Source organism: Nanorana parkeri, unplaced genomic scaffold (genome assembly GCF_000935625.1).
Source record: "Nanorana parkeri isolate BGI_ZX_2015 unplaced genomic scaffold, ASM93562v1 scaffold562, whole genome shotgun sequence".
Classification (NCBI taxonomy): Eukaryota; Metazoa; Chordata; class Amphibia; order Anura; family Dicroglossidae; genus Nanorana; species Nanorana parkeri.
This window is the reverse complement of record NW_017306830.1, coordinates 523,634-549,467: the sequence shown is the minus strand read 5'-3', so window position 1 is coordinate 549,467 and position 25,834 is coordinate 523,634. Positions and strand designations below refer to the sequence as shown.

Genomic DNA, 25,834 nt, shown 5'->3' with positions numbered 1-25,834 from the left:
AACACTAACTGTGGAATAATGAGGGGACATTACCTCCCAGAACACCACTACAGATGAAACCTACAGAAGCCAATGGATCAGCATGACAGCCAGGGAACCAGTACTATCAGAAGGAAAGAGCAGTAATTGCAGACTCCATGCTCACTAAGCTCAGCCTGTCATTGTTAATCACTATGCTAATCAACAAAGCCAACCACTTTGTAGGGTCCAGACTCCCACTTTATGCCAGATGTTATTATTGCATAGCAATGAGACTAGATTACGCTGGAATTGCCAATTGTGAGTACCTGCCTGCAATGTCTAGTGACCTAACCAAACAACCTCATAGTTAGGAGGTTGCTCACTTGAAGATGTAAAGTGATATGTTATTTGTCGTTTTTCTTTTGGTATGTGATATGTTTGATCACTGTACATTGTATGTACTTTCTTTGTTTAATTTGCTCAATAAAACAAAAATTTTAAATGGAAAAAAAAAAAAAGGCTGAGCCTGAGCCTACAAAGTATTGCAACTAGGTTGAGTGGATCAGTCTCTTCCCCCAGCCCCAGGTCTATCACAAGGTAAGGATATTTGTGGATGGAGTTACCAGCGGACTATGCTGTCATGTCCCCACACTTGTACTCAACCTTCACATCATTCAGCACAAAACCAAAAATGATATTGACAATCAGCAGGTGACAAGGTTAACAGCTCCAGCTCTACTTTTGGTTTAGGAAACCTCTGATGTAATGCATTCTGTATTATTAGGTGCTATAAATACCTATCGGGTGATCATTAACACCCCAATTACCACAAGTGATGCCTATGATTCCAGCAATGCTTGCAGCAGGCGGCTTGTATGCTCTCCCTATAGGGCAGTAAAGGTTTTTTTTTTCCTGGCTTAGGACTCATGCACATGGGCACAAGATTTGCTGCGTTCAGGTCCATAATTGATGAGGGTGATCAGAAAAATCTGCATTTCAACCATATTTTGTGCTTTTGCGCTAACATTACATGCATACAGAGTAATGTACCCAATGTGGTTCCGCCGCTCAGGGCCAACAATTTGAACAGTGTATAATCAGCAGGTGGTGCCACTGATTGTACACCGCTTACATGTTGGTCCTGATGAAGTAATCCATGCGGCTGCAGCACACGCACGGAACGACCTCAGAATGAATGAAGACGGGAGGGTCATTCTGTGCATACAGCATAAATGACTTATTTTGGGCAGACTAGTAAATAGTGTGTAATCAGTGCGGGCATTCATGCAGCGGCTGCACATTCACAGAATCTCAGCTCTCAAACAGATATATGGGTTGTATGTCTGTAGGCCATACAGATGCATAGCCATTTGGCTTCCACGAAGTATAACTGGGATGACCTATTAGACATTATCAGCTTTAGCTGAGCCAGCTAAGAAAGCACACCACAGAGACCCTCTTAAAACAAAGACCCCAGGACTGGAATATTTTTACCAGGGATGCGGGTAATGATATGCCGCCCAGCTTCCTGAATCCCCGGGAAGCCAGCTCCATGTTGTTTGGCCGGCTCGATGTCTATATGCCAGGAAGCAGGCTTCCCAGCCAATCAGCATCGAGCCAGCTTCCCGGCCAATCAGAAAGCCGGGCAGCGGGTAATGACATGCCACTCAGCTTCCTGGTTGCCCGACATTGAGCCAATCAGGAAGCCGGGAGGTGGGTCGCCACAAGGCTCATTGGCTTCCCGGCCAATCAGGAAGGTTTCCCGATTGGCCAGGAAGTTGGCTCCATGTTCCCTCGCGGCACTGCCGGTCAGTGGAAATCTCCCTCTGACCGGAAGTCCGGTATCTGGGAAGGTATCGGAGCATTTGGCAAGTACGACTACTCACCCAAATACTTGGTATCGGCACGGATACTAGTGTCAGTGAATCCCTAATTGTCACATCAACTCTAGCTTCCCAACCAAAGAAAAAAAAAAGACAGACAGTCATTGAGCCTCAGTATTTTTTTTTATTCACTTTTATCTGGCAAAACACTGTATGTGGCTTTCAAGGCAATTTACATCCCCTACCTCACACGTGACCGGCAATCGCAGGTCTGCCAAGAGACGTGAAAATAAATAGTCATGCAACCAGCCTCATTGGTGCCTAACCTGCCATGTCAGGGCCTGCATAGTCTCCGTGCCCCAATATAGTCCAGATGAAAAGGAATAAAAAACACAAAAAGGAAATGCCGGGACACAAGGGGTTAATAAATCACATGATAGGATTCCACTCAAATAAGAGAGAGGAGAGGCCTCATCCAGACAGTAACAGTCATTAGAGTTTCTGAACGAGGTTCCTAAAACCCTCCCTACTGCACGCACTGCCACCACTGTCATCCTGTCCACTACGCACATTCATATTACATATACATCTTGTCTGCAGCAACATCAGTGTCCCTCACAACACACCCCATGTATCATCTCACACGAACACACATTAAAAGCACAATCTCTGGGCGTCCCTAGCAGGAAGGGGAAGCAGCAAATCCTCCGGAGAGGTTGGGAGCAGCTGATGGGAACAAGCAACAGCAGAGGTGGGAGGGGGGGGGACAATGATCCGGTGGCGTTTGAGGAATACTGAAGCGGTCATCTCCGAAGAAGGGGTGTTATTCGCCACCCGCTGGAGAGACGCAGGTCACTCTCTCCCAGTCTCGCCCCTCTATTTCCCAGCCCTTATCTGGTGGGTAAATGGGTAAGATGCTACAGCAGTAGACTCCAGGTTCTTGCCTGATGACTTAGTAGGAGCTGTATCGATCCTGGGAAAGAGCATACAATGATTTAGTACTTCATTTGTATAAATGGTTACGGCTACACACTGAAAAGAAACACAAAGGTTTGGCAAAAAATATCTACACCGAGACAAAATGTATTCATTTATTACAGATAATCGGCACGGTTTTCTACTTGGACGTGCAACACAGTGTGATTCAAAGGGAACCTTTCCAGATAAGAAAATGCATATTCATTCATCTTGAAGATGCAGGATCCTGACACTTGCTTCACTACCTAGCAGGTCACTGACTTGGAACAAGAATGACATGGAACAAGCAAGGTGTCCTAATATTTAAAAATGTTTAGGGTCAATGGTTAACCAACAGTAATGGAAGAAAACCCAAAGCCCTGGAACAAGCACATTTAAAAACAAGTCAGCTCCCACATTTCTAGATTCGTTTAAAACAGTGGCTCCCAACATTTTTTACTTGTGTACGCCTTGGCAGTCCATTTGTATGAACTGTACCCCACAGTGGGAGTGGGACAGAGGGTTGGGCTAATAGTGTAGCGTGCCATGCTGAATGCTAGGTGAAGCCAAATTGCACAAAAAGTATGAGGAGCTCAAATGCCACTGTGTGTGTGTCAGTGGGATGGAGGGAGGGAACTGGGAGGCTGGGCTGGGGGGGGGCACTATGGGGAATGCCATATTGCCATGGTGTGTCGTGTTATCTTGGGGTGTCTGACACTAAATAATACTTCTTGTGTAAGCCCTCACGGGACATCTTGTCTTAAATTGTATTGTGACTGTAATGTCTTCCTTATATTGTAAAGCGCTGTGCAAACTATTGGCGCTATATAAATCCTGTATAATAATAATAATAATAATAATAACTGCAACTTTTCTGTTGTTTCCTGACAAACTCAGTTTCCACACTTTTGAAGGATTTAATTGTGAAAAGAGAGGGTCCAATATGACTAATTACTGAAAATACAATAGTACTGTCACGTTGCTCTTTTGGGTCGAAGTGACAGTGTACAGTGTGTAAAGAAAAACTCACTAATACCTCTCTACTGCAGCCAGCACAAAATACGCAGTGCTTCTGGGTATGGAGAAGCATGTGGCTCCTTCCCATGTTGCAGTATACAGGGAAAGCGGCCAAATAATGGAGGGGGTGACATTGCAGCTCACTATAGGCTCTGCCAGTCTGAATTTTGGTGGCCGCTGCAACGGAAGGAGCAGCACTGGAGAGAAGTTGGTCGAGGATAGGAATGGTGCTCTCTTTACACAGACACTTTGCTCTGAGATGTAACAGGTTTTTAAGGAAAAAGAAATAAATTGTACAGCTATTTAGCAACATGGCGCCAGTGCCATGCAGTTACCCACAGCAATGAGATCAGTCAATATCAGCGGATTGTGCTTGCTTTGTTGTACATCATTGCTCTTTCCACACTTTTATAAAAAGGATACCTGTCCTCATGGCTGAGGTTCCCTACTAGTGCTGGAGACTTCTATAGTCTGACCCCCCACAGACAACAGTGTTTGTTCTACAGTGAAACAAACACTTTTAGCAACATAGTGCTCCTAAAAGTAACCAAGACTGCTTCTAAGAGACAATGGCAACCAGAGCGGGATGAGAGCCTTTTCTGTGGCAGGTAACCTCCGCCTTGACAGATTCCATTACAAGCCCCTTCGTGTTACCTGTAAGGTGTTCATGACACCGTTTGCCAATACAGCCATCTTGCCTGCAACAGATTTCACACCCTGCTTAAAGTGTGTGATGTCAGTAGAGGGCAGAACGTTCCCCAATGAGACCCCAGCTGCAAAATAAAGATCAGGACAATTTATTAGTTGTTTTACAGATTTAAATGATCAGTGTTTGAAATGAAAACTCTGTGCTTCCCAATAACAGATACCATGCAATTTTTATGAATGTGAACCAATTTTTTATTTTTTTCAGACCTTTTAGCAAATGCGAAGGAAAAGTGGACAGTGGAGGAGGTCTCCCATAGTAATTTTCTCTATGGTATTTATCCATAGAGAGATCGATTGAAAGGGTTGAGCTAAAAGGAGATCTCCAACCAGAATAAATATCATTATAAACTTATAGGTTATAAAAAACACTTGCTGCAGCTCAGTGTGTAATTGGTAATCTTATCTAGATCCCACAGAAGCACAACATTGAGGCAGGCTTCCTCTTGCTACAAGCCCCAAAACAGGCTAGACCCAGGTAAATGACTTTATAACTTTGTACCTATGAGCAGCAGAGACATACACACATGAGGTGGAGTATATTGAAGAACGTACCTGCTTCGTTTACAGAGTCTGCATCTCCAAAGAGGTCAGCCGAGCTGATGGCATTGTTGGAGGAGAGCTGCTGCAGGCGGGACCGAGTTTCATACTGTGGAGAGACAGGGAGTTATAAATTGTGAGTCACGCATGACCAGATGAATACCAGACCAGTGGCAAGATATCACCATAGAATCTAAAATAACTAAAAATCAAACTTGTGCGTTACTCAGGACTCCAGCAGGCTCATTTAAAACTAAACTATAGTAATACGCTAAAGATCACATTCTGATTGTGCCTCAAAATTGTTTTGGCCACCGGAAGCCCAAAACAAAATCTTTGCCCTTTCGACTTAATGTTGATCATATTAGATCTGGGGGTGGCCTTAAAGTGAACCTGTGGCCAGGCTACAGACAATTATTCACATATCAACAAACCGTAAATGAGCTTTAAAATAATCCCTCACTGTCCTCTGTAGCTGCAGGCACTGTGCAGTAATTCATCCTCAGAAGTTAACAGCATCACAGAAGTCCTTTTTTTTAGCTCCCCCCTCCAAACAGTGACCCAGAAGCTCAGCTGACCTTGCTCCTCCCTTCCAGAGCATGTGTTCTGTATTTACATTTAGAGGCTGCTGGAGGTGCACAGGAGGACTTCAGTGCGTCTGCTGAGCACTTTGAAGTGTCTGCAGCTACAGAGGTCAGCGAGAGCTTGTTTTAATGCTCATTTACTGCTTGAGATTCTATAAATACCCAAATTTTGATAGCCTGGCCACAGATTTACTTTAGAGGGTTCATTCACCTTTACAGCACATTTTACACAACCCCCGACGCAATACAGCATGCTCAGCACATTGCAAACCACTGCTCAGCTGTTAAGAAAGGTGCTCCTTTAGCAGGCCATACCTGTAGGATGTATGAGGCCCGTCTTCAAAATGCACCATATGCTACAAGTGTGACCCCTGTGGAGGCTTTGGTTGGTTCAAGCAGTGCCTTCTCCACTCAGCCGCTGCTACAGAGGGAGACAGAGTGCACTGCGCCGGGGACTGACTTTTAAAATGTGCCGTTAGGCTCCATTTACACCACCCAGTGCGTTTAAGGCATGGTTCTGCGAACACACTGCATCACATACTCAAAGCCTCCTCTCGTTCTGGGGCAGGAGGGGGTTTAGTGCTACCATTCATGTCAATGGTACCACAGACACGCCTCCCGCCCTAAGTGCGATCACCCACATAGAAAGCGTGGTACCACAATGCCCTGTGGTTCCAGTGCAGTGCGATTGCTAAAAAAAAATAGTGCATGCACACCCCAGAAAATGGAGAGGCTTTGAATATGCGATCCAGTGTGTGTTCAGGGCAGGCAACCATGCCCTGGACACACTGAATGGTGTAAACGGGCACTAAAGGTGTACTAACCCTTTAAGCTGCCAAGACTCCCGAGTGTGGTAGGACTCAAAAGGCATGATCTGACCACCTTCAGGCCACAAAGGCAAAAAATGAACTTGTGAGGCCTGCAAGCTTGCTGTTAAAAGGTCGACAGAAATAGAGAGAAGGAATCCCTGGATGACAGATACAGTTTAAAGTGGGAACAACACACACAATTTAGAATGGTGAAGTGATAGTTCTCTCAAAAAAAAAGTCGATATCAAATGAAAAATGCATGCAACATTAAGTATTAATGCTTCTCAGACAAAACAATATTGGGTCCATCTTACACCAGTGATCCCATTGCTGGGTGACAACTCCCCAGTGACTGGATGCCTAGATCCTTATTGTTTTAACATTGAGCAGTCAATTGAGAGCTTATTTTTGAGCTACATATTTTTTTTGCCCATGATGTTGGAATGATGTAATCGGCTATAGTTTGAGGGGCTGCTCTTGGAATGGAGCACAGAGCCAATAATCCGTCACTGAATTATAAATGGTGCCTGTTCAGAGCCGAGCAGAAGGGTTACAGGATGAGATACAGTGTGAGGAATAATGGGGCAGTCATGCAGAGCAAATTCAAATATATCATCGTTCAGGCAGAGCCAGCGCAGGCAAGGACATAAGGCTGGTGTTTTCAGCATCAATGAATCACTGTCCTGGAAGAGGGTGAAAGCAATGTGCAAGTAATAAAATGTCCACGCTGGACAGGAATGGATAAGACAGAGCTGGTACAGCAATCAAATTACATGCAAAGAAAATACTGTAAATAGACAGACATACTTTATACATGCATTGATGGGGGAGGCCAAGATAATTACTTGTTTTTTTTACACAAAATGATTGGGAGCCTGACAGGAGGACGGGCTCCCAATTATGTGCGCACTGTGACAGCCAATCACAGCGACCACATGACTGGCTGTCACAGGGGCCATGTGATAAGCCGTCCCACCATTAGACCCCTAATGTCTCCCCCTGAACTGTATTTAGTAGACAGAATACAAAACTGTACTCAATCTACTGTTTACCTGGTCACAGCTTCTCAGCATTTGACAGCTGTGAACCTGGGAGCGCTTAGAGCAAAACACTTCTGGGTTCACGCTATGGAGGAGAGATCTGGTGTCAGATCTGTCCTCCAGTAGCACTGCTTGCCATCCTGAAAAATGTATAGCGGTCCTGGGCTCCCCCGGAGAGCAGTACATCACGGGAACTACAGCTCTGATCACTTTTACGTTGTAGACAGGAACCAGCAGATCAGACCCTAAGCAAGCTCATGGCCACTATTGCAGCCATGAGTTTGTTTTAACTGATTCAATATCATTAAATGTGGCACACCCCATTGGCAACATATGGGTTAAAGTGACAGCCAGCAATTACAGGCATGATCTGTGCCCCCCAAACTGGAGCTGAAGGTTGCTGTAAAGGCTTCAGTGAAGCTGCTCAAAGCTGTTTGCATGAGAACATTATGCAGTGCTTAGCAGAAGTAATGTACTAGAGTACACTGCACTTACCTCAGCATCCTGCTCTCTGCCAAAAAACATGTCTGAGGAGATGGCTTTGGCGCTGGCGAATTTTGTGCGTGCTTCATTGGACTCTGGAGCTGGGGTAGGCTCTGGTTTTCTCCGGTTTGCAGGCCTGAGTTGGAAGAATACAATACTTGATAGCTCAGCAATGACAACCTTTATAAGAAAATCAACATAATTGCTCACAAATTATTGCTGTGGTCATTACAGACCCAGAACTGCCATTGATTTTTATGTGTTCATCTTCCCCCAAAGAAAGCGTCTTACTGAACTGTACGTCAGTGAAGGGAATCGTGGTCCTCCTGCTGAACCGTCCCCATGAGGTTAAATAGTAACTCCAGGCAACAAGTTAAAATTAGTCAACCTATTAACCTAAAAACACTACAATCATCTTCCCTGTGCTTTACATGGTCCTTTATCTGGGCACATCAAGCAGAGCTTAGAACTACAACCCTGGCCATACACATGCCAATTTTGCAACAGTTTATAATCGTCCCAATGCACGAAGCAGAGCATTGTGCAGATAGAATCCATTGAAAATAAGCTACATTCATTAGCTAAACTTTTCAAATGATTGTTTGTTAACGAGTGGTTTAAATGACCATTTGTGTGAATATCTGCAGCGTGGAGCCAAGCAGACAGTAGAAGGGGGGGTTGCCTTCATGTAATTTTGCCTTATCAGGGATACACAGCAACATAGTGAGAGGTCCAACATGCAACTAAGGGGCACAAAAAATACTAATACAAACATAAAATATAGGGGGGGGTGATGTTCTGTAGTCTACAGGAAGAACTGGGAACAACGCTAATTGATGAATGTGCAGCAGAGGCAGAGGACAGGAAGTTATCATCTCACAAGATTTATTGCAGGATCAAGTTCATTTTTTTGCACTTTTAAAACAGACGTAACAAAACGCACACCTCCATGTATTTTCATACAACTTATAAAGCTCCCCAGGAGCTCTAATGTGCAGGTAGAAATTCGTGCTTGGACCCACTCCCTTCAAGCACCACAATGCTGGTCCATCCATTCTTGTGACAGGCAGGGCAGAGTCAAATATGACTTCAGGAACTAAAGTTGTTTTTTTGCATAAGAGTATATTGGGATCTTTGCAGTGTGTCGTTTGTCCATACATAAAGTCATATGTTTGCTGCACACATGTGACTGCACTGTAGTTGAACGTGAACACAAAATATAAAATGACTAGAGTAAACCAAATACTTCCCAGATGACATATGATGAGAAAACTCACCGGTCTCGTACTGGCTGAATACTGGAGATGGTCACCTCTCGCTCATCCTCAACCTTATCTGCAGTCCCCCAGGTAGAGTTTTCGGTTTCCCATCTTGAGCTAAAGCCTTCTCCTAGCGAGAATGGGTTGTCTTTATATCTAATAAAAAAGAAATTGGACTTCAAAATGTAGTTAAATCATGAAGACATGAAAGAGAAATGAAAATTGGTAACATATCTACCTTGCTCCCTTATGAAGGGAAGGTGGTAAGTGTATAAGAATGTAAATGAATACACTAAACCTGCAACAGAATGGCACCATATGCTAGCAGAAGGTAGATAACTACCACAATAACATACTTTGGCGGTCCAGAGGTGAAGCTGGAGTCTTCCAACAGGTCAAGCTGAGATCGTGATGATTTAGTTGCAACAGGTGTCTCCTGCTCGATCACATGCATCTCAGACAGGACAGAGTGTGAGATAGAACTGTGCAGAGATAAGGATATTGTAACAAGCATTCAGCCAAGTAAATATACATCAATACATTCTTCAAAGTTTTTTTTCCAAGAATACATTTTTATTTATTTAATATCATATACAATTTCTTTATACAATTAAATACGTAATAAGAAAAAAAGTACCAATGACAGCTACATTCAACTACTATCTCTTATCCATTATTGCTTATTAACTAATATTTCTAATCACTTCTGTGTTAAGCTAAGCCACCATGATAGATATTATATCTGTTATAACAGGAAAACATAGCAGAAAAAGAAAAATTAAAAAAAACAAAATTAAAAAAAAAACTATACACTCCCATTCACAGTCTTGTACCTATGCTCTCACTCCTACATTACAACCTATCATCCTCCCCACTTCATCCATTCTCTCAGCCCCTCCCTCCAGTACCCCTTCCATTCTTCAAAGTTTAGTTCTGCTTTCAGATACATTAAACACTCTCTCTCATCAAATCCCCATAACACGTTTAAAGATTATGTTTAAGATAATGCAGATCTGTCTACCATGTCCTGCACAAGGTCAGATATCATTATGTACATGGGGTTTAAGACCGCTCGGAAGGGCTCCTACGGAGAAGTGGTCAAGCAGATCACTTTAAAATATAAAGCCAGGAGCATAGAGAACAAAGCCAGGAGCTTATTGAAAACCTTTGACTGGCATGATGTGGAGATATGTCCTTGGCAATCAAAGAGTTATTGCAAAGGCACGGTCTAGATAAAAAAAATCTGTTAGAAAAAAAAATATTACAATTAGGGATGCACCGATTCTGGTATTTCGGTATCGAGTACCAATATTTTTTTCCCGGTACTCGGCGATAACGAATACCGATACCGGAAGTCCCATTAAAAGGGAGACAGGCAGCGTGTTAGCAGGGAAGCCGTCCCCATGCTTCTCGTCACTAGGTGACAAGCATGGAGCCAGCTTTCTGGCCAATCCGAAAGCCGGGTAATGACGAGGCGCCCGGCTTCCTGATTGGCTGGGAAGCCGGCTCCATGCTGCCTCATCATGAGGCGACGAGGGAGCATGAAGCTGGCTTCCCGGCCACTCGGAAAGCCAGGTGCCACGTCATTACACAGCGCCCGGCTTCCTGAGTGGCCAACTTCCTGACCAATAAGGAAGCCGGGCAGTGAGTCATTACACGCTGCCCAGTTTCCTGGTTGGCCGGGAAGCCGGCGACATGCTCCCTCGTCAATCAGGAAGCTGGGCAGCGTGTAATGACTCAATGCCCGGCTTCCTGATCCCGAAAGTATTGGGCTAGGCATCGGAGCATTTGGGCGAGTACGAGTATTCGCCCAAATACTTGGCATCGAAGTAAATCGGTGCATCCCTAATTACAATAGTAGAAAATACCTTACTTCCTGACCACTCTCACCATGGTGAGCACACTGGTAATGTTGTACTGAGAAAGTATAGTGCCTCTCAAGAGTGCATTCTTTCACAGGATTTGGGATCATCAAATTTACGCCAGAAGCACGCATGTAAGGCACATATTTTCTACTTTTTTTTTTTTTTAATCTAGGGGTGGGGGTACCTAATAAGCAGACCCCGCTATAGGAGACAACAGTGACCAATGTATATTACTTACATACCTCCTGGAAGTCATGCCCATGCCCAGACGTTCTGCCTGCTCCCGTTTCTTCCCTTCAAGGTTCTGCATCTTCTTCTCCTCTTTCTTCCTATCCAGCTGAAGCTCCTGGTAGGCAAGTCTCATGGAAGAAACGCTACAAAATAAAAGGGAAATAAATATTTAGCATTCATACAATTTAGTGGCTTTCAATTTAGTTGAGCAGGAAAAAAATACATGTTACGATGCATGGGCAAAAAAATGCATTAACAAGCTAGTTCCAGTGAAAGCCACATACCAAAATGACTGGCAGACACAGAGATAGTTAGTTATGTCCACAACTCAACTGCTGTAAAATGTATCTGATCTTCATTGATCTTTTCATGTCCCTTTTCAAAGGCCTTCAACAGAATCCGGAAGGTTGGCACATTTGGTCAGGAATCCCTGACAGCATTAGTGCACATTATACCAAAACCTTAGGCCCGGTTCCCACCTGGGCGTTTTTCCGCGCTTTCGTACTCGCGGAAAAACGCTCAAACAGGGAAATGCCATTATTTTCAATGTGCATGGTTCCCATCTGGGCGTTTTTCCGCGAGTACGAACGCGCGGGAAACCGCCCTACGCCCAAAGAAGTACATGTACTTCTTTGGGGCGTTTCAATTTGGAAACAGCCAACTAGCCCTCGGAAACGCACGTTTGTCGCACGTTTTTTTTAACCACGAATCGCGGTAAAAACGCGCGATGCGAACCGCATGACAAACGCACATACTCAATCCGCCTAGGTGTGAACCCAGCCTAATTCGACACTTTCCACTAATATCTGTAAAATACACATGGAAATCTTGGCAAAGGGATACAGTCCATTCCCAAGGTCTTACACTTTAATATTCCTTCCTTTCCATTAACACAGTTCATGGGGGTCAGAGAAATTTCATACATCAATTATTACTCTCCCGACTGTTTCTCAAAAGGCCACAATAGGGTCCAGTTTTGACAAAGATAAGAGTATGTTACAAGCAATAGTTTCCCATCCTCTTATTCTAGTGCATGAATGGTGGTTTGCTCCCAAAATAGATACTGCTCCTTTGGCTTCCATCGTTTTAATGTACCTGCATACCAATTGGTTTCTGATTGGGTAATGGGTCGTGTGACAAGAGGGTTCTCTGCTCTTCAGGATACAGCCACCCAAAGGGCCAGGATCACTCACCTATACTCCATCCTTAGTCACGCATGTGGATCTTAATTTCAGCAACCTCCCACCGACGCTGACAACTATCAGAAATTCCTATACTCGACAGCTCCATCTAAGGGCGCTAGTGCTGTGTGAACAGCATCCACCCAGTGGGGTTCATTTATAAATGAACCCCATAACATCCGTCTGAGAAACAGTCAGGACAGTGAGAACGGTCTTATGTGCTCGCCTGAATACTGACCTGATGAATGGTGCTTTTGGAAAGGAAATAGTTGAAAGAGTAAGACCACAAGGGTAGAAAGTATTGCTATATGATGTTCGAATAGTGAACCCAAGTCTTTATGTATATCAAAAAAAGTGTGTCTTGGAAGTGAAACAGCTTCCTAATAAATCATTTCATTAGTTAAGACAGGGAGAAGAGTGCTAAAGTACACAATGGCTCACCAATTAAAGCAAACCAAGAGCACACTTAGAATGTATACCTTGCAAATGAAGTGACTATGTATGTATGTATGTATGTATGTATGTATGTATGTATGTATGTATGTACAGTAGATCAAACAGCCATGCTTCTTTATCACTGATAATTGGTTGAGAACCTTGTTTGTTCAGTTGTGCTTGGTTAAGAACATATGATAAAATACTGCCCGTAAGGTATATTAGAGGTAATGCCCATATACATTTAGCTTTGTGCCGCAATTACTGAAAAGTGCAGTATATATAACTGAAGGTCATCGATACAAAAGTACAGGATATGCAAGGGGTCCTCAGTGTATAGGGAACACAATAGCAGATAAATTGTTTGCTTTTTTTATATGCAACAGTTTTAATAGCTATATTCTTTTTTGTTTATGTCGGAGTCTATTGCTCTTTTCACGCACTGCTAAAAACTTTGAACCTACCAGTCATGTAAAAAAACTAAGTACACCCCACTGAAAATGTTGGCCCTTTCAACATATTTCAACAGGCAAACATTGGATCTTGATTCAGATACGGTGATATACCTGAATAAATAACACATAAAATGGACATGGTGTATACATAGTGTGTAAATACACTTTAAACAAGCTGACTTTTGTTACAGTTTAAATCCAGTGTTATTTATATGCACAATGTATTAATACTATAAAGTAAATCAAATACTTACAGGGACTCTTCTGCTTCTTTCCTCAGTTCAGCCACTTGCTGCTCTCTCATCTTTTCTGCCACCTGGGCCTGTCGCTCAATTTCACTGAAGCTTTGGCTGCTCACCTTCTGGGCACCAAGACCTTTCTTAGCCCCTAGCTGCAAGACAAAATGTTGTGAGAACGGTTCTGAGCAAGAACCAGATACAGAGATAACACAGAATGAACACTGGTGTGCAGTAAGCCAGAGCCACAAAATAGTGTTGACTAACTAAAGGTGGCCATACACTGTGCAAATTTTGCACATTGGGTGCCACTGTCGACACCCTTACGGCCGACATCCCTCGATCACTTGATGAAAGGAGCCAGCTGGGAAATCTGCGAACTGCCGCCTCTGCTCGGGTATTATGACAACGGCCGCTGTCAGAATACAACAGGAGATTCCTTGATCAATGTTCATAAGTGTTGGAGGAATCTGTAACAATTTCCTTGTTCAGCCCGCGGGTTGACCAAAGAAAATATTACAGTGTAAGGCCAGCTTAAGTGTCACATCTTCAGTTGACTGAGTTACTGTCTATCGCTGCTTGCTGCAGCATTCATATGAAATCAATAGACCTTTTAAATGACATATACTCACTCCTTTCTTTGCCGCAGCAGGCTTCTTCTTTCCAATGAGACATGGTTTCACCTCTAGAAAATAAAAAGATTTGCAGACATAGGAAAGAACTGCAGTGCACATGCATCAGGTGTTAGCAAGAAAGTGGCAGAGCCCCACAGCACAGCAGTGTACCCTGTGCCAGAGACAATTTGAAGTTAGTTCACCAGAAACCTATAAAAAAAGGAGTCTACAGAGAGGCAAGTCGCTGAACATAGTCTTTACATCATTGGGATACAAATGGCTGACTCCATTGCAGCAATAGTGACTTTAATTAAAGGGCCAGTAAAGCAAACGTACAACCTGGTTTACATAAACAATCAACTGTCACCAAGGGGTTTAGAGAATAGAGAGTACATTCCAGGGTCCTTGGGGAAAAGATTTTACTACATAACGTTATCTTCCTGTGCAGGAAAACCCTTGCAGGCCAGTCTTCATTAAGCCTAAATTAGCCTAAGATACCTAGTAGACTGCACTTATACACAAAAGAAGGAACACTTACATCATTCTGAAAGCACTCACAAGCTCTCCTTCATACATGCACATTTGTATTTTAAGTTTAATGATCTCCAATTAGGTGCAGTTCTAGCCTTTGTACATATGAGGGGGAAGATGAGGGGGAAGATGAGGGGGAAGATGAGGGGGAAGATGAGGGGGAAGATGAGGGTGGAAAATTCTGCAAGCATTTAGTGCAAGCACCCAGGGATGCCTTAAAATATCGGCCAAATCCTTCAATAATTCTGCTGTTATGGCCAAATGCCAGGCAGTTCTGACAGGTAAAGCTCCTGGGTAGACTGGGTAGTCTTTGAGCTTGCTGCTACCTCCCCACATTCCTATTGGCCCATCACTAGATTAGACTGCCTTACTGATCAACAGGAATATGCAGTAAGTGGCAGGCAAGGGCCGTCCACATTCGTGTTGAAGCTTTGCCAGTCAGAATAACAAGGGATCTGGAGACTGCTGCAGGCAAGAGCAGGAACCTCTCGGTGCTTGTTATACTTTTTTTTGTTCTTTTTTTATGACAGAGCCTCCAAGTCATTATTACACTGGACTGCACCGCAGGAAGCACCGATAACTACAGCAACTACAAAAGACTCCTTCCTGTGAAGCAAGTCTAGACTTCAGCATCTTTGGTATAACAAATTGCAAAGGCATGCCAAGCACACAGCAGCCAGAGCGAGCCAGTCACAATCTGGTCACCTGTGCTGGGGGGCGGCTCTTGAGCAGAGAGGCACATGGCCCGGTCTGAGGAGAAAGGAACATATGGGTTTAGCTGTCACATGAGCTACAGGCATAATATAAGGCCTCAGTTGAAGTACATTTTATGGCCAGTCACATCTGCTTACACACACTAACATTTTGATCGGTCAGGTCAAGGTGGTTTGAATTATTGTGTGTGTATGTATGATGATTAATAACAACATACACATGTCAGGAGTAAAATGCTGCGATTGTGAAATACTTACACTTGCAGAGCATTCACTTCCTGCTTTGAAAGGGAAAATGACATCAGTTTGCCAAAGCAATGCACACTGGGATTGCCTTGTCATCAGCGGAGTATTGCTGGGAAATCTCATCTCAGTGAAAGGCATTTTCCTCCCCTGAGATGATGTGCATGGTCACATGTCCTAGTCACATGTGCCAGAGTTCCAGGAAGTAAAGGGAGCTATATTAACCTGCCCTTAGTAAACATGGCCACTGTCAGAAGACTGGGGATGGAAACCGAAATAAGGAATGCAAAGAATATCTAGAAGTATGTGATTGTAGATTGTCGTTACTAAACATTTCTAAAAAGGTGTGTTTGTTGTTATTTTAAAGATATGGGTAAAGATCCGCTTTAACAGAAACCTAATACATCTCCCCTTTATCTAGTATAGACAGTTAAAGTTTAATGTGGATATCAGAGGCCCTAGGGTCTGTTTATCCATCAAATCCATCAACTGCTCCAGAATTCTGTCTGCTCCAGTTTTGATAAATTCCCCCCCCCGATGTATTTTCTATGCCATCTTCCTTTGAGGCCGACGAAGTTACCACCGCAGTACAAAAAAATTTAAAAAACACAAACAGAAGTAACAGAGGAAAAAACAGCACAGATGTGCCTGGGATTTCAGGAGCAGAAAATACTCCTTTGTTCCCGCTTCATGGTTTTGACATATGCAACTGCTCAGAAAGAATATAAAAAGAAAAAAGTTCAATAAGATAACAAGTACAAAACGTCACCAGTTTATAAAGCTAACAGCAAGGGGGTTACAGGTGCTGCAGGTCTGCTGTAATGCTTTTTCCTCACTGTAAACATATTTGAGAAAGGAAAAACACACACAAGCTACCGAACAAAAAAGTGACGCAGCAATGCTAACCGCCTCATATTTACACACATCCTTATATTGTAACAAAGACATGATGACTGGCATGGCAGCAATGTAAAATGGCAGCAATGTAAATGTTGAATACTAGAAAGAGTTTGAAAAGGGTACAAATTTTCTCTTGGAAAGTGCTATTAGATTTCAGAAAATGGCAGCGCAAAGCAACAGATTCGCTTGGGGCCCTTCCACACGGGCTGATCAGGATGGGATCCATGCACAGTTCCCCTTCTGAACAGAGCAGTACAGATTTGATGTCACGCTGTGACATCTGTGTCTATCCAGTTATTTTTTACTCACTCTTTGGATGGAGGAACTAAAACTGCTGGACCTCATGTTGGTCTATGGGGAGCCGCATGTAAACAGACACGTGTCTGTTTACATTAGATTACCCCTGATCCGGCATGATCAGGTCCGGCGAAACAGAACTCTGTTCCCTTTGTTTTTATGGACCTGGTCGGAGTCAGGGGTAATGGGGAAAAAAAACGGACGCCCGTCCATTTAGACCTTGCTGTCCAAAGTGTTCCATTGGGCATCCGATTAAGTCTTTGTTTGGGCATCCGCTCATGTGAAAGGGGACTTAAAGCAGATGTTAACTAAGCAATTAAAAAAAAAAACATCACAAGCAGGCAGAAGAGATATGCTATGTCTCTGCAATGAAAAACTTGCCTGCCTGCGTATAACCTTCTTTAGAATGTACACCGAGCTGTATAGCTCAGTGTACATTCTTGGAATACCTCGGCGTCCGAATAAACGAATTCCTGCGTGCATGAAATTAAGATGGCCTGAAGATCCTGCATCCGGAAAAAGACAGAGCAAAAGAGGACAGCATGAAGTTTACTTCCGCTTTAAAATACCCATCCCACACTGAACATCCCCTGCCTGGAGTTAAAAGAAAATAAAAATATGGTACTTTTAGCTGCATTCAGCTCTTTCCTTTCCTTCCACGATACACACCGAGTACCGTGTTTCCCCGAAAATAAGACACGGTCTTATTTTTTTTTGTTTGGCTCAAAAAAAACAAACAAACAAACACACTAGGTCTTATTTTCAGGGTAGGTCTTATTTTTTTTTAATGTACAACAATCCAAAATTAATGCAAATCCAAATTAAATAATCAAAAATGGCAAAGAATAGGGTGATCAGGGCAATCAGGGGTGCCGTACCTTTCCAAGAGCAATTTGGTAAGAATGAGCGAAGTGCACTTTCACTATGGATTCCTCACAGGCAGAGTGCATTTGGTATCACTCCGCCTGTGACAGGAGCCGACGCTATAGAGGAGGCATCGGCTTATGCGGCTCTGCTTCCTCCGCTGCCGCCTCGCTTCCTCTAGCGCTGGCATCGCCAATTCTCTCCCGCGGCTCTTTAAGTTCCCCCTTATGCCACCACCGGCCCTGGGAAAGGTCACAATTAGGTCTTATTTTCGGGGGAAGGTCTTAAAATTTAGCAATTCCCAAAAATAGTACTAGGTCTTATTTTCGGGGAAACAGGGTACCTGAGCAGTCAAATTGCCAAGACCGAGTGCTGTCCAGTATGGGGGGGGGAGTCCTGAGCCCTGTCTAAGCTCCAACAAGATTGATAATTTACAATGGGTTTCTCATCTTTGTTCCCGTGTCCAGACAAAGTAACAGGGGACGGTAAGTATAAGTAGCTGAATTACAGTCTGACAACTTATTGAAAGAAGAGATGCAAAACAAGGAGTTGTTGCCAATAGTGGCAAATAAGATGTCTTAATTTAGAAAAACATGTGCTAGAAAACTAAAAGCTTACTATGGGCAATATCTATTTTAGGAGACGCCCAATATTTTTTGTATGCAGCTTTGTCTAAAGTTCATGTTACATCAGAAAGGACCATCAGTCAAGAAAATCATCCAACAAGGTACTGTGTAAAAATGGGGCCAAAGGTTGACTTTCACAGAACAAGCTTAGTTTTGCATAGAACTCCAGCAGCCAATGCCTCTGGATCTACTGAGAATTCTGACATGCAGACAAATTCTGCCTTTGCATGTTTCCATCACATACTGTGCTGAGAAAACATGTAGCCACCTCATGAAAATACTAGCTGCCTGGCTATTATAGTGGCCCCTCTAAATCTCTGACCCAAAATAAGAACACAATCAGTGAAGTTGGAAATCCTGATCTGCAATTGTTCCTGGTCGGTGACTCAAAGTATGGAAACCAATGGATTCACATCGCAACCAGTAATCAAGCCTTTTCAGTAGGACAGGACAGAAACTAGATCCTGTGTATTATCACAGAAGTGTTCTCTATTATCACTGGGGAAAGGGTTCTATATTATCCACAGCGCATTTAGCTAGCTCATAAAATTGAGCATGTTAGAAAGAAAAAGGATTCGGAACAACTAACATTTATCGATAGACTTACCAACTGTGGCTATGGGTGACGTGCTCAGAATGTCAATACTGGGGCCAGTCTCCACACCTGCAGACAGAGCAATGAGTGTTACATGAGAACTCGGTCACCTCACTTCCAAAACTAAAAGGAACAGCGAACACTCACCTATTGGCTCACTGCTCACAGGGGCACTGGTCACCTCTTTTGCAGCAGAAGGACTTGTCACAGCTGTTGGCTCAGCAACAGGAGTTGCCTCCCATGTACTGGAAAACTGAAATAAAATATCTGAGTGTGAGAACACATTAACTGTGAGATAAAATACACAGTTCATTACAAAGTAGTTATAACACCAAAATAATGCAATTCTCAGTAAAGGAGAACTATGAGGCGAGTGATTTTCACTCATCCTCATAGTTAGAGCCGACCTGTGACAAAGAACCTGTCACACGTCAGCTCTATTGATTGGGAAGTGAGCGAACACATACGGTCGCTTGCTCACTTCCCGATCGTGTCCCTGCAGAGAGCCGTGAGTGTCAATCACCGCTCCCCCCAGGGATTCACCCTCTCCGATCCTCCAGCGCTGAGTGGAGGATCAGACAGGGGAGGGGGAAGGGACAGCTGGCTCTGCCTCTGAAGAGGCAGAGACAGCTGTTAAATCAGCCAGCAGGGTGGGCCCCGACAATATTATTTTGGGTCACAGGAGGACATTAGTATATGTCCTCCTGTTAGCATGATGAGAACTATGACCAAAAAAGGTTAGGCCATAGTTCTCTTTTAAAGGAACGACTTTTGCCTAATTTGTACAACTTGGACCTAGACTCATTATTTTAACCGATTTAGTTGCGCTGGAAAAAATATATGGGAAAACACCAGCTGCAACAATGTGTATAACCGTGATCAATGTGAGCAATTATGTTGCGCTTGGTAGTGAGCAATGTTCTTACTGTGTCATCTTGCTATTTGTATTCAAGTGAAAAATAAATGAAAAAATTAATGGATAAGATGAATAAAAAATTCATAAATTAGTGTAAAATATGTATAATAAATAATTATAAATAATAAACTGTGTCTTTGTTTTGTTCAGTATTTGGTTAGTACAAAATGTGATATTTAAAACAGTATTCTGTGATTAAACGCTCAATCCCACGTCTATATGGATTGCATGTACATTCAGATTCAAAAGGTTGATCTCATCATTCGATTGGTTGATTACAATTACACAGCTATTCGATTCAAAATAGCTCACATAAAACCATTTATCATCGCCCCAAAACGAAAAAAGCAAAAAGGAAAGCAGTGTCTCCATATAAGGCGTGGATTAGGGTTACGCCAACGATTCTTTCAATCACCAAGGCATTTAACTCTTTCACTCAGAGGAAAAAATGAATGAAAACCAAAAGAAAGGAAACCCAAAAATAACAAAGAAAAAAGTGTCTAATTCTTTGTCTTCAATCCATAAGTCCTCAAAAATCTTTATATTTCCCTCTCTCCTCCGAACGGTAAGCACACGGTTCTGATGCCGGTGTCGAACGCCCTCCAGGGGCAGCCCAGCCGAGCGAGGAAGACAGGAAAAAGGACATGAGAGAAAGCAGATCTAAGTGTAGTCACGAAAGTCCTTTATTCCAAATATAAATGATTACACTTACGAAATGGGTTGAGTAAAAATCGCATGTGGGTGTAAATGGCGCCCAGCCTTTGAAGGTTTATCCGGTATGTCAATCTTTGACTTTTTCAAAAGGGTATATGATATACCCTTTTGAAAAAGTCAAAGATTGACGAAACGCGTCAAGGGGACCCACTGCTTCCTTCCTGACATACTGGATAAACCTTCAAAGGCTGGGCGCCGTTTACACCCACATGCGATTTTTACTCAACCCATTTCGTAAGTGTAATCATTTATATTTGGAATAAAGGACTTTCGTGACTACACTTAGATCTGCTTTCTCTCGTGTCCTTTTTCCCGTCTTCCTCGCTCGGCTGGGCGTTCGACACCGGCATCAGAACCGTGTGCTGACCGTTCGGAGGAGAGAGAGAAATATAAAGATTTTTGAGGACTTATGGATTGAAGACAAAGTAATAGACACTTTTTTCTTTGTTATTTTTGGGTTTCCTTTCTTTTGGTTTTCATTCATTTTTTCCTCTGAGTGAAAGAGTTAAATGCCTTGGTGATTGAAAGAATCGTTGGCGTAACCCTAATCCACGCCTTATATGGAGACACTGCTTTCCTTTTTGCTTTTTTCGTTTTGGGGCGATGATAAATGGTTTTATGTGAGCTATTTTGAATCGAATAGCTGTGTAATTGTAATCAACCAATCGAATGATGAGATCAACCTTTTGAATCTGAATGTACATGCAATCCATATAGACGTGGGATTGAGCGTTTAATCACAGAATACTGTTTTAAATATCACATTTTGTACTAACCAAATACTGAACAAAACAAAGACACAGTTTATTATTTATAATAATTTATTATACATATTTTACACTAATTTATGAATTTTTATTCATCTTATCCATTAATTTTTTCATTTATTTTTCACTTGAATACAAATAGCAAGATGACACAGCTAGACTCATTATTATTCACCATACGGTGTACAGTACAGGCCTGTCATCCCCATCATGCAGTGCACAGCCTGGGACTAGGATTCCCATCACTTACCATGCCAAGTACAGCCCAGGCCGGTAATCACCATCATTCACAATGCGGTGTACAGTACGAGCCTAGGGTCCCCATCATTCACCATGCGGTGTACAGTCGGGAACCAGGATCCAAATTGCTTCCACAGGAATCAATTTGAAGATGAACACAGTTATTTGCAGGTCGCACAAGGTACCAGCACTTTGATGTTGATTCCAGTCGGAGAAACAATAGTGGTTGTTGTGAATCTACTCCATTTTATCCCTGCATTTCAAATGATTAGGAGGTAATTGCAAGCGATAGAGAAGTCAAGACATATGACCATTCAGCAATCCAATAATTATTCATCAGATCAATGAAAATCATCATGGGTAGTTTGCTAAATCCTGAAACCTGTTTAGGGATCATTACTGGCTTTGACCACACCTGGATAACCCTAGCAAAAGATAATTCAGCATTTTACAGAGAACACATATGGAAAGTATTAAGCTGCCAGATAGATGAAAAGTGCAGGCATCAGGAGATCAAGCCCAATAGAAATATATTACAACAACCGGGGATTTAGGACTACTGATGCACTTTGGAGGTGGTCCGATGGCATGTGTGGGTACCTCTTCTATCCAGCCAGCAATTCACTATTCTTCATGTACACACGTGTTTGCTTCATGACAAGACATACCTGGGTTAGTTCAGCAAAGAAGTCTGACTCCTTCCTCTCTGGGGAACTAGTAAGGGTGCAATGCATTCCATCTATCCATAGCTAGAAGAAAGAGTCCACAAACAGTGTTCACGTTCTTTCCAGGACAAGCTTATTTGTATTTACATTGACGAAGAACAAGGGTAAGGCCCACACTGTAAACAGTAAGTGTTTCATTAGACTTTCCACTAAACAAACTTTTATGATCATTTCCACTGCACAAGCATCTGCAGCCTCTGGTTCTACTAAGCTGTATACTGAAAAAAAACAATCACCACTCTGTACCTTAGCTTGCTGTGACATGACTTGAATGTACAGAGGTTCAAGGGTGGAGTGACCAATAGTATAACACTGGATCAGTCAAGTAATGAAAGCACACACAGTTCTGAGGCACCAGGAGGATAGTACAAAAAAAGCAAGCTGACCTGTGTCTGTTTTCATTTCATGTACATATATGCACTTTGTACTCCAGTGACATGTTCCTGTTATACTATCATGCACAGCAGAATGAAAGCCATAGGAAAATTACGGTGGAGCATCAATCCCATTAGAGATACTCACGTCTGTGCCATGTTTAGACATGGCTGCGCTGGCCAGTTGCCGGATCTTCTCCCGATACATCTGAGCACTGCGACTGTTGTACTTGGCATTGGTGTCATTAGTGGTACAGCCATGCTTGTGGAAGAAAGCATTCTGCAGCAGGATTTTTTTTTTTTTAAAGAAAAGGGAACAAGTTACAATGATATTGCAACCCTAGGAAATTTCACCTAGCTCATGATAAAAAACAAATACAAATGTATAGTATAGCAGATGTTACCTTCAGTACAAAATGTATATCAAATGTATCTGTAGATCTGGAGACATGATTAGAAAATAACCTTATATAGCCAAGTCACATTTTACTGTAACATTTAGGACCTAATTAAAGTCTTTTGTGTTTATGATCTCATTACACCTTATATTATCATTTCTTTTTTTTTTTTTCTTTAATTTACAACCACATCATTAATAGTGTAATTTACAACAAATTATCATAATTTCTAACTGCTTTTCTTCTGGAAAGGTCTTAACATATCTTTTTTCTTTTTTCTTTTAGGGCCCATTCAGAATCAGTGATCACCTGCACTGTACTGCACCGAATCGCAGGTCAATGATAGAAAACAATTGTTTTTTTTGTGTGTCCTATGTGTCCCATTCACACAAGGCAGGTGAGATGGGCGGGCCGCTGCGATACTGTATTTTAACACCGCACACTGGATCCTATCGCCGGTCACCACACGGCATGGGAGGACCTGAATGGAGTGTACACTACCAATAAAGTTGAAAAGAAAATGTAAAGAGTGATAGGAGTGGCAGTTTGCAATACATTGCACAGCACCGGAGCCGTCACAAAGCACTAGCCTGTCTGCTGAAATGCAGCATTTCAGAGGATGAGCTAGTGTAAGCAGGTGTATATGTGCTTTCCCCCCCTACTACTCCAGTGCTCTATGCTGGCATAGACGAGTAACAGCACCACCACGACAGTTACTTCTGTAACCTCAACTGAGCTTTAAGCTCTTCCCCACTAGTCAGTGAGGCTGCCCATCACATTATACAACCAGTAGGAAGGCACAGGAAGTGGAGGGGCAAGGTCAAAAGATTTGCAAGTAATATCAGCTGCCTGTATTTTCAGGACTACCGATTGTATTGATATGTTTTCTTTCCGACAGTAATCTCTGCTTATGCTTGCGCACACACAGTTTAAAATTACCAGACTTGCGACAGGTTGTGTTGAACATAAAAAAAAAAAAAATGAGCATGTACATAATAAAAGAAGGCTGTTGCTAGTGGTTACTCACAGCATTGGCATTGCCTCCAACTTGCATGCACCTCAGTTGATACCAGCTCCAATTACAATCCAGTTCAGTGGACCTGAAGGAGAGACACAAGTCAGCATTGCTTTCATTTATGTAAATTGAACAACACAGTGGCTCAGTGGTAACTCTAACCAAAGTTTATAAATTGTTTCTATAGTGTCTATTCTCCCCCCATTCTCAAATGATGAAGACTTTATGATATTTGGGAAGGATATTAGACCCAGTCTGCATACAAATGAAGCTCTCAGATACTTATAAATATATATCTATTAGAAGTTATGCTGTTAACAGCCGGAGTCCCTTGAAATTGGGGCATTGACATTCGGGGCCGGGATGAAGCGTATCTCAACCCAAATAAAAAAATGTTTTTATTTTGGCACTTCGCAATCCTTAAATGTGGTGGCTGCATTAGATTTTTTGTTCACAAAGGTTGTGTACTATGGTTACTTTTATTAGTTTTTGTAAAAACTTTATCCCCAAAAGAGAAAAAAAAAAACAGCTACGGTAACTCAAAAGTGTTAGATGGAGTTAGGATTCAATTTGTTAGTCAAGTTCGTCTAAAATTTGTATTCCATCTACCAGTACCCTCCACACAGGCTGACAAAGCTGCTGTCTCAGGGTGGCTCCCTTGCTCCTTCATAGAGTGGAGTCACCCTAAGATAGGTAGTGTGTTCCTGGCAGATCAACAGGTGAAAAAGAAAAAAAATCGCGGCCACCACATTTAAGGATTGGTAATCTGAAATATATTTTACTTGAGTTTTAGGGGTTTGGATACGATTGAGCATCGCTAACCTAAAATGACTTTCTGAGGTGCTAAAAGGCAGCTGAACTTTAAAGTACACAGAACTCCTACTTGTGCACCGTATGGCACCTGTATATTCAGAAGCATTATTCTGTCCCGAATCCTGGGCTTCTGGCTACTTTTAACACCTTGCACTGTGCAGCACTGGTTCTGCAACCTTTGGTATGCCCCTATTGACCAGTGAGGCTGCCTATCAAAAGGATGGGCCAACAGAACCTAGCAGAAGGGAGCAGGGAAAGCACTCAACACTACTAAGTAGTGCAGAAACTTGTTGATATTTGCAATCCGGGAGTTTGACATTTGGCTTGCAGAATGCCTCTAAAAGACATGTGCAATTGCCATTTGGTGCCTGACAGTATGAAAGCACAAAGGTCTAGTCTGTATAATCTATAAATCTTCTTGAACAGTTACAGGTTTGCTGCTGCATTACAGGTGCTTCTTAATACCTTCAATAGCAAATTGACGCTTTTCTCATCTCTGGTTTACCACCTGCCTATCACCCACCTGATGAAGCTGAGATGAACTCCCAGGGATCGATGTATTCCAGAGCAGTCAATGCATAGAAACACTCCATAGGGGATGCTGGCCCAGCTGGGGTTCTTCGCTCCACAGTCAAAGCACGACTGAAAACACACCGGGAGAAAACAGTTGAAACAACCAGCACGAGGCATTTCTTATTTTCAACTATGTATAGCCAAACCTTTTTACAGCTTTGGATAGAGTAGGGAAGGGTTAAAACTCATTCGTTTTTTTTTTGCTGTGTATTCCGTTAGGGAGTGTTTATATCACTTCCTGTCCCAGACATGCAACACAAGTGAGGGGAAATCTCTCTACAACGTTAAAAGAAATTTCTTCTTAGCCAGCTGTCACCGATGCTGGTGTCCCCTAA

General features: G+C 42.7%; 1 protein-coding gene across 2 annotated transcripts; it reads right to left on the bottom strand.

Annotated features, from left to right (window-relative positions):
* Positions 1-1,952: 1,952 nt before the first annotated feature.
* ARFGAP2 (ADP ribosylation factor GTPase activating protein 2) lies at positions 1,953-25,564 on the bottom strand. Of its 2 annotated transcripts, XM_018562157.1 has the most exons (16): positions 25,450-25,564; positions 24,126-24,198; positions 22,849-22,980; positions 22,270-22,350; positions 19,112-19,217; positions 18,977-19,033; positions 15,432-15,476; positions 14,214-14,266; positions 13,600-13,736; positions 11,286-11,417; positions 9,535-9,660; positions 9,197-9,334; positions 7,932-8,055; positions 5,019-5,112; positions 4,413-4,531; positions 1,953-2,757 (listed from the first exon to the last, which is right to left on the bottom strand). In XM_018562157.1, the coding sequence occupies exons 2-16, from the start codon at positions 24,150-24,152 to the stop codon at positions 2,737-2,739; spliced, it is 1,392 nt and encodes a 463-aa protein (XP_018417659.1). In that variant the 5' UTR covers positions 24,153-24,198; positions 25,450-25,564; the 3' UTR covers positions 1,953-2,736. The 2 variants fall into 2 exon arrangements, with proteins under 2 accessions (XP_018417659.1, XP_018417660.1); XM_018562158.1 differs by lacking the exon at positions 15,432-15,476.
* Positions 25,565-25,834: the final 270 nt, after the last annotated feature.